Source organism: Phalacrocorax aristotelis, chromosome 3, assembly GCF_949628215.1.
Source record: "Phalacrocorax aristotelis chromosome 3, bGulAri2.1, whole genome shotgun sequence".
Classification (NCBI taxonomy): domain Eukaryota; kingdom Metazoa; phylum Chordata; class Aves; order Suliformes; family Phalacrocoracidae; genus Phalacrocorax; species Phalacrocorax aristotelis.
Genome location: NC_134278.1, coordinates 70446492 through 70455478, shown reverse-complemented (window position 1 = coordinate 70455478; position 8987 = coordinate 70446492). Strand labels below are relative to the sequence as shown.

Sequence of the window (8987 nt, the reverse complement as noted above, 5' to 3'; positions counted from 1 at the left end):
AAGACTTTACTGACAGTGAGCTATTTCTGCAACAGTAGCATAAATTCAGCCAATAGAAAATTTCCCATTGAATGCTTTGGTTTGGAAACTGCCAGTAATTACTGCTAAGAGCCTTTAGGTAAGCTGCAAGAACACAGCACAAAAATGGATTCAATAATTTTTACACAAAACCAGGAGATTTGCTCTTTGTTAAATTAACATTAAGAAGCACTTACTAGAAAACTTGAGAAATGAGCATGAAAAGAAATCTTAAGATAAGAAATAGGAAGTCCAGATTTGCCAACCAAGTTGTTGAGAACAGTAATTTATTTTCACATTTACAAGACAAACATGAATAATATTTAAAGTAGCATTTACAAATATATACAAATATTTAAAAATTATCTTACTATTTAGAAAACTGGCAAAGTATTTTTTAGCAGTATAGCCAAGATACAGTACTTTTTTTTTAAGTTGTAAAAGGTGTCACCTCAGTTCAAGGAAAACCTGTACTTTCTGAATGAAGAAAGAACAACCATTTAAGATTCACCATAAGGTAAACCATCGCAGGAAATGGTATTATGAACTTTCACATTTTAAAATCAAGGTAAACCCTTGAAGAAACTAATAAAATCTAGACTCACTCATAATTTTATGTTAAAAGGTACTTCACTCACCTGACTTGACATCGCACTATAAATGCTTTTAAAATACTTTTTAACAAGAGTAAACATTTAAATAAAACACAGTTTACACTTTCTGCTTCGGGTATTCAGGGACTGAGATAGGGTTACACATGGCAGGCTGCTTGCCAAAACTTTGTCTTGTTCAATATTATTGTGGGGTGCTTTGAGGACTGGAACACAATAGATAAACCGTCAGGACAACATTTAAAATGGTATTAGACTCCGTATCCGGAATTTCCTTTTAAATTTATAGATCGGTAAGACTTTTTAAAAGGTGTATGTTTGATGATTCCTAGGAATTTCAATACAACCGAATAGTAAAACGGAATAATAAAATTAACCTTTTTTAAAATATAGAATAGCAGAAAGCATTTTCTTGTTTGATTTTCTTTGTGGATAATTTCATATCCTAAAAAAAACTTCTATGGGACATCTGACAATTTGTAGTGGGATGGATGGATCACAGTCGCCGTAGATTCTGTTTGCTTTTCTTAGTCCCAGGAAGCGGCCCTAGCTTAGAGTTGGGTTTCACTGGTTTGCCACTCATACAGTCACTGGAGCTGTGGTAGCTGCACATGCACTTTGTGCAAAAGTCAAAGCCACAATTTTCACGATTGCATGTCGCTCTTTGTAGATAGGAGTCATACTTTGCAGGCGAGCCACAGCGAAGGCAGACTTTAAGGCTTTCAGTGTTTTTCAAGGTCTTGGCAGCCTGTTGGAAAAAGCATATTGTGAGTGCAGGGTAAATACACACCCCAAACATTCCCTGATGTTATCTAATTGCCACAAAACATATTACAACTTCTACTCCAGAGATACGAATTACAAACTTAGCCTAATTCTGGTTGTATCAAATTCTGATGGAGATTGAACAGGAATAATCAGTCTATAACTGCAGGTACTTTGGACTGGAACAGAGGTATCCAGTTTAAAATTCTTTACATTTTAAATTTAAAGGACAGGCAGACTAAATGCAAAGCAGTAAGAAAAACAGCCCTCCTGAACCCTCCAAATCTCATCCAAGGACAGCGATTTATTTGATTTTAATTAAAAAAGAAAATAAATCAGAATTCCATTTAGATCATTAACATTTTTGAAAAGTGAACAGTGTCCAAAAATCTCAGCTGTGGGGCACTTGGCTTGAGGCACCAAATGGAAGCAATTCCTACTTCTGTCCAATGGATTAATTTTTGACACAAAACCAGATCCACGATTCAAAATCATTCAGCATTAGAAAATTATAGGCCTGTATAACACCTTATATCACTCAGTTGTTAAACACAAAATGTTTTTATAATCTAAATGCGTGTGTATATGTATAGGTTTATCAGGGAAAGAATTTTAGACTGCTACTTCAGTATACAATTGAACTTTCAGATTCCTAAAGCTACAAAGTGCTATATAGTAGTATTACAGCAGCTTGATCATACTTTCAAGTGCAATCGTATCTTCTTATTGCACCACTTGGCAGAATAAGAATTTTGAGTATAAAACCTTCTTCTGGTTAGGAAAATCTGTTGCTTATTAACAAGCAATGACTTTCAGTGAACATTATTAAAAGTCTTACAAGACATTCGCAATGTAGAACTGCACTGATCTGTGGGGAAAAAAAGCTTAAGAAAAACAACAAGGTGAAGGGAAACTTAGGCTGTTGGCAGTTGTTAACTCCAAATGTTCGTGACACACTACAAATATGTAGCTAAAGCCATTTTAATGTCAGATAATTAGTTGGAAAAAAGCATAGAATGAACAAGAGAAATAGTTGTTTAGTTTTTTAAAAATAAGAACTGCTTAGTCTTTGATCTTTTTAAAATTGCCCTTCAATGTTGAAGCAAAATTGACAGTTTGTGTGGAATTGCTGGAAAACATGTGATTCATTATAAGCCCATGGAAACTAAGAAGAAATGACTGAACTTTTTCATGTTTGATCCAAGCCAAAATATAAGCCAAAAAACCCCAATCACTAAGCCACTTTGAGGGTACTTAGACACCCAGGGGAAAAAAAAAAATATTTAGAATATCCCAGTGTGTCAATATTCTCCACTTAGTTCCTGACATTGTTTTAAAATAGGCTCAATAAGCAAATTTCTGGCAGCCATACTAGTAAGAGTTACAAGCATTTCAGACTGGAGATACTAATTTCAGAAATATGGCTTACAAGCTGATCATGTGCCAGACAACATGTGAGAAATTAAAGATGAATGGAAATCACCAGTTACCTCAGAAAACTCCATGAGTCTGCTGTGATTCTTAGGTGCTTTGGATCTGGTGCCTTTCTTATTCAAGCTCTTTGGTGGGGTTGCTTTCTGAATGGAAGTTAAAGCTGCTCGGTAGAGAACATACTCCCTTGTTGCAGCATGCTCTGGTGCCTTAGTGCCATTCTAATGAAAAGAAAAACAAAAATACAATTTGAGAAGAGTCTTACCTAATACTGACTTTTTGTTTAATGCAGGTCAACAACTTATTATTGATCCTTCCTCCTGGCTAGAAGGTTTCCAATAATAAAGCGTTTTGCCAAGTAGCATGCTAAAAATGCTACGTTAGCTTTCGCAGTCACTGCTGTTATAAATGCAGAGAACAGACCCCTAGTTCATACCACCAAAACCAACCATCTTCTATTACATAAGGCAACGTGCTTTCATATTAACACCTCATAATTATTTAGGCAGAGCACGTAACCTAGTCACTTCAATGTTTTAAAGCACAAAGCAATGTTTCTAATTCTTCACAGTGAACAGGGGTGCTTGGAGTTTTCTTTCTGAGAAGTAAAATCTTCCCAACGATTTTCTAAGTTTGCAGTTCAGGTTAAAAAAACCCCATACAATAGCAGGGAGGAAAAAAAATTATGGGATGAATGTTCAGTGGTGTCCAACTGTTTCACCCCAACGGGCTACCACTGTAATATACTACATAAAATTCAAACTAGTTGACTACCTTATTCTGTGGCAGATCCTAAGCCTTGTTTCATTGTGTCTCTATCTCTCAAGAAAGATAAATACCCCTAGTGATTTAAGAGAGTCCTGTGCCTTGGTAACGTGCAAGGCTAGCGTGGTTGGATCTTGTTTTTATTTCATAGGAGAAATGAGCATTAGGAACAGCTTACAGTGCAAAAAGCTTTTCAGTTTTCTGTAGCCAACACATTGCACTTGAGAGACTGTTGCTAGAAAGTATAAACAGAGAAGCTGGTTCGCACAGTCAGCTGAGTGGTTTCTCTCAGTCTCTGTCCCTTCTGGATCAGTGGGGACACTGAAGTAAGCAAGCCTCTGCTGAGAGCCTCAAGGGCTTGCCCAGCGGGCAGTGCTGGAACTGACCCTCTCCTTCCTGCCTTCCTCTGTCTGCCAGGACATGCAAAAGCTCTTAAGAACATCTCCATCTCTCCTTCGGTAACATTCTCCGTCAGCCTTCCCTGGGCTCCAAAGACAGCGAAGTGACTAGCAATACTTGAGACTGGGCATCCTAAAAGGACAAACTCAGACACTCCAGTGACAATGTCTTCAGTCTAAGAAACGCTTCTGTGATCCTTAAGGCTGGAAGGAGTCCTGACATGGCAGAAAGACTGCTGGTTTAGGTTTGAAATATCTAACAAGTGCAGAAACTTACAGAAAGGTTTTTCACAGCTTTACTATACATCTGGAAAATCCATTTATCTTCTTGCAGAATCTTCTGCCATGTTGTGCTGACTTTGGCAAAACTGCAATGACAATACAAACATATCAGTTACCTCCTAGGAAAGGGAAAAAACTTATTTAATAGTGGGAATAATTACGTAATCTTTTTCTTTCATGTTGAAGATGGGGTATGTTCATTGTTGTAGTCTTTAATTTGCTTTCTAGGGAAGACATTCTCTCTCTATATCCCATGGCTTACATTGACAGTCCATGTTTTAAAGTATTAATACATAATACTAACCATTGAGTAAACGTCACAAGCCCCATATCTAAAACATTCTTAAGCCATCTGATTAGGTTGTTTGCTTTCCCAATGAAATACAGTAAGATCAATATACTTACTTTATCAAATCCATCTCACCAAGATGCCTTAAAATATTTGCTAATATATGCCTCAGGTCCTTTTGGAAGAGTTCAGCAAGAATGTCTATTCTATCTAATCCCATTTTCTTGCCAATTAGGTTAGAAAGTTCAACCTTTCCCCTAAAAACAATTTTGTCTACTGCAGCCCAAGACTTGAGATTTCTTTTACCACTTTTTTTCAAAGTTGAGCAAATCATTTCTTCGTAATGGATTACTGGCAACAGAGTCTTCTTTGAAAACTGTGCTTGGTTTTGGTTCTTCATGAGATAATGCTTTGGTGTGCCACAGAGATTCCCAGCTAAAGGTATGCTATCCTCATGTTCTATTGCATCAGCGTATTGATTACTTAACATAGAGGAATAACCACTGTCCTCATTAAATTTACTGTTTTCCAGTGCCTCCATTTCATAGATACCTTCATCAAGTCTCTGGGTTACTTGTTTGTTTTCTTTGTTATGTACAGGTCTTCCTTCATCTTCAAGATCTAGACATCTGGTGGCTGCATGGTATGAGTCACTAAGGAGTATTTTCTCATGCTCTTCAGCACAGCTTTTACAAAAACCTTCCTCATAAATCAAGGGGCAGGATTCTCCCAGTTTTGTTTTCTCCACAGCAGATTTCAATGGTGCAAACTCAGTGTGAAGAGACATACAACCAAAATCACGTTTCATTTTGAAAGAGTGGTTGCGGTTTGATTTCATTATTTCGTTTGTATCCTGCAAGAAATAACAAGGACAGTATTACAACACAGCATAAACTGCATCACAAATTCTTTTTCTTATAACGAACTGATCACACCTTCCTTCTGCATTATGAATTTTAAGCTTTATCTAACTCACCCTCTAGTGTCTAGAACGCAGACAACTAGCGCAGCTATGGATTTGAACAGCTACACATTAAATCTATGCAAGAGATTTTCAAAATTACAGCTTTATGCGGCATATAACCGGGGCGAGAAAACTGAGTAATTTACGTTGCCACCATTCTACCAGTATAGATTACTTTTAGACACACCAATGCCTCCAATCCGTACCCTAAATGCAGCGACACACAGAGGACATTTGCAGTCCCTGCAAGGGACACCAGTGGCAGAAGGTCCGTGAGTGACAGCAGGCCCATGCAGCGGTATAACCAGGCCAGAGCAGCCTGAAATTTGCACCCAAGGCCAGAGGCAATGCTGCTCGGGCAGCCAGGCATCTGGCATTTTTAAAGGGGAGGAAGCTGGGGGGCACAGGAAAAGCTTGAGTGTTCACATGCATATGCAAATTACAATGGAAAGCAGCGACCCCTAAACAATGGTCAAAGTGAAATAAAGTTTACTTACAAGCATGATTTTAAGAGAGTGGGAGGTCGATAGGTATTATAGGGAGATTGAGCTTTCCTTCCCCTGTTTCTTTCCCCTCCCCCCAAAAGTGTGGTGCTATCTGTATTAACAATTGCAGGGGGATGGGTGAGGGCTGAAGGAAGCCATCTCCGTCGTGTTAAATCGAAGGGGAAAATTATTTTCAGCATGCTTTGCAATCCGCAGGAAAAATAAAATACCAGCTCGAAAGGGGGAGCTTAAGAGATTAAAGCACTTCCAGCAGTTTTGGGAAAAAAAACTGAGAAAAACTAGTTTCATGAACGTTTCAGACAAAAAGTCCTTTCTTCGTACCTACGTTTGCTGGAAGAAAAGAGCAAAAAGGCTTATGGCTTTGTACAGTGTGAGCTGGGGGAGAGATACAAGCCCTCGCTAACCTCCTCCTCCCCTTTCCCCGTCGCTTGCGCGCCGCGAGAGAGGAGTTTTTGGGCTGAAACCCTGCAAAACTGGGAAATGTACCCCCCCACCGCCGCCGCGTTTCGGGGCGCCAGGGCCGGCCCCGACCCCCCCGGCAGAGCGGGCTGAGCCGCGGGCCCCCGCGGCGCTGTCAGGCAGCTCCCGCCCAGCGCCCAAGATGGCCCGGGTCGGCGGCAGGTAGCCCGCCTGCCGGCCCGGCCCTGCCCCGCCGCCCCGGGAACCGCACCCGGCACCTTCTCGGGGGGTCTCCCTTTCCCCCACGCGGGAGGATTCCCCCTAAAATGGTGGCGGAGGGGCGGGCAGGAGCGCGCCGGGGGATGCCCCCCTCCGGCAGCATGGCCCGGCGGGCGGGAGACAGCGCGGCGCGGCGCCTCCCCCCTCGCCACTGCCCGCCGGCGGGAGCTGCGCTCCCCACCCCATCCCGGACCCCGGCCCGGGCCCGGCCCCGGCCCCGCGCGGCGGGCAGTGCGGCGATGGGTGGCGGGACCGGGGCGCTCCGCGGCCGCCCATACGCCGCCGCCCCGTCCCGTCCCGCCGGCGGGATAGCTGCGGGGCGAGGCCGGGGAGGGTGACGGGTCCGGGCGGCCGCCGGGGATCCCCATCCCCGGTCCGCCCGCCGCCCCTCGCGCCGCCGCCAGCGACCCCAGTCCCGCCGGCACGTAGGCCGGCCGCCCCCACCGTCCCAGCCACGGAGCCCTCACCGCAGAGCGCCGCTGCCCCGAACCCTCTACCGCGGAGCTCCGCAGCCCTAAGTCGCCCCGCCGGCCCCGCGCAGAGCCCCGGCCGCGGAGCCCCGCGACCCGCCCGGCCTCACCTGCAGGGCTGCGCCGCGGCGGGCAGTGAGTGCGCGGCCGCTCTCGCCGGGCACTTTTAAAAACTTTGAATTTGGTATCCAAAACCGCGCCGGCCAATCAAACGCCGCCGGCGAGGGCGGCGCAGCCAATGGGAGGCGGGCAGAAGGCGGGGGCCAATCCGGAGCGCCGAGGGCGGAGCCGTACCGGCTCGTATTTTCCCTCCTCGGCCGGCAAGGAGGGAGGCGAGTGGTGCGGAGGTGGCGCGCGCGCGCGCGCGCGCTCCGCAATGGGCGGGGGCGGAGCGCGGGAGACAGGCCCGCCCGCCCCCTCTTCCCCTCCCCCGCCCCCCGAAGGGTCTCGCGTCGCTCTCCTATGGGAACAACCGACCCCCGCGCCGCGGGGGTGACACACGTCCCGGCGCTGCCCGGCCACTTCTGCCTTGGCTTTTATAAACGGACGCGCCTGGGGTCCGCCCGTCCTCCCCGCGCCCCGCAGCGCGCGCTCACGGCGTGCAAAGCTCCTCCGCCGGGGACGGGGCTGTTAAGTCCGGCGGCGGATCGTACATCTGGCCTCCTCCCCACTGGAGAGTGGCATTGATTTTAAAGCGTGATCAAGGTGAGCAGTAACTGGCAGAGTGAGGAGGAGCGCTGCTGGGAGCTGAGCAGCGCGGACACCGCTGCAGGGAACCCGCTACTGCTGAAAATAGTCTTCTCACCCCTCAGGGAGGTTGCGTTTGTAGGGAGACAGCAGCCCTTGCGTTAAACCGAACACGGAGCAAGAAAGGGACTTCAAGTCTTTACGCGGTAAAGCTTGCCATGACAGGCCAAGGAGGTACCACTCAAGATAGTGACATCCACCTTGCATGACTCTGCCAGATGCCAGTTCTGGGATACCTGGGCCAGCCTCCTGCCAGAACCACGTGGTATCTGGCCCTCTTTGCGCTGACCAGAGGCCGGCCACTTGCAGGGCAACGACACAGCAAGTGTCCGTTCAGGGAATGGGGAGGCTGTGAGCCAGGCAGGATCCAGCCAGGCAGGCCACCGGCCGGAACATCAGGGAAAGTCTAGAGTGACAAAGACCTGAACGCTTACGTAAGTTTCATGCAGTAGTCCAGTGCTTAGACCTGGCTGATGGCCCTTTCTTTGTTTGGAGGAATATGGAGCTGAAGTTAGAAGGAATCGCAAGCTCCATCCACCACTTGGTATAAGATAGCCCGGCTTCAAGATGACTGTCCCAAGTGCTCTGTAGTCTTCCATTTACAGTACTGATCTGGTAGGAATAAAGACTTCAGTCCTAGTTTCTGCTCCAACCAATAGCTAGTTATTTTACACACAAATTGCATCAATATTTATTTTTACTTCCTTACATGCTAGTTGGGAGTTGTAAATCTGGAGTAAATCTAGACCTAGGTCGCACACTTACCAATAGGAAATACGTATGCCTCACCTTATGCACACAGGCACTCCTACATTTGAAGTTAATTTATGTGCCTTTAATTAAAAGATCTGGAACTCTATCATTGTTACCCAGCAGTATTTTCTAGAAGACAAAGCTGACAAAGGTATTAAGTGATTCTATGCGTTTTTTTGACATGCATTGGTTCAAACCGCAGCTCAAATGTAAAAGAATATAATAAACTGATAATAATAAGTTGATTTTTATATAAGTTTTTAAAATAATGCATTTCTATAAGCTAGCTGTCGCAAACTTACTTTGTTCC

General features: G+C 45.2%; 1 protein-coding gene across 3 annotated transcripts; it reads right to left on the bottom strand.

The window, feature by feature from the left end:
* Window positions 1-282: 282 nt before the first annotated feature.
* FBXO5 (F-box protein 5) lies at window positions 283-8541 on the bottom strand. Of its 3 annotated transcripts, none has more exons than XM_075087903.1 (5): window positions 8359-8541; window positions 4676-5412; window positions 4266-4356; window positions 2885-3046; window positions 283-1377 (listed from the first exon to the last, which is right to left on the bottom strand). In XM_075087903.1, exons 1-5 carry the CDS (start codon window positions 8521-8523, stop codon window positions 1126-1128), a joined length of 1407 nt encoding a protein of 468 aa, XP_074944004.1. In that variant the 5' UTR covers window positions 8524-8541; the 3' UTR covers window positions 283-1125. The 3 variants fall into 3 exon arrangements, with proteins under 3 accessions (XP_074944004.1, XP_074944006.1, XP_074944005.1); XM_075087905.1 differs by lacking the exon at window positions 8359-8541 and adding an exon at window positions 7288-7381; XM_075087904.1 differs by lacking the exon at window positions 8359-8541 and adding an exon at window positions 6021-6043.
* Window positions 8542-8987: the final 446 nt, after the last annotated feature.

What these genes read in the sequence shown, in the direction of transcription:
- FBXO5 (XM_075087903.1), bottom strand. Translation starts at nt 8,523, where the DNA reads ATGGAAGACTACAGAGCACTTGGGACAGTCATCTTGAAGCCGGGCTAT. An exon ending in GACTACTGCATGAAACTTAC is followed by an intron (nt 5,413 to 8,358) that starts GTAAGCGTTCAG and finishes TATTTCTTGCAG; the next exon opens with GATACAAACGAAATAATGAA. An exon ending in AAGCTGTGAAAAACCTTTCT is followed by an intron (nt 3,047 to 4,265) that starts GTAAGTTTCTGC and finishes TCTTTTCATTAG; the next exon opens with AATGGCACTAAGGCACCAGA.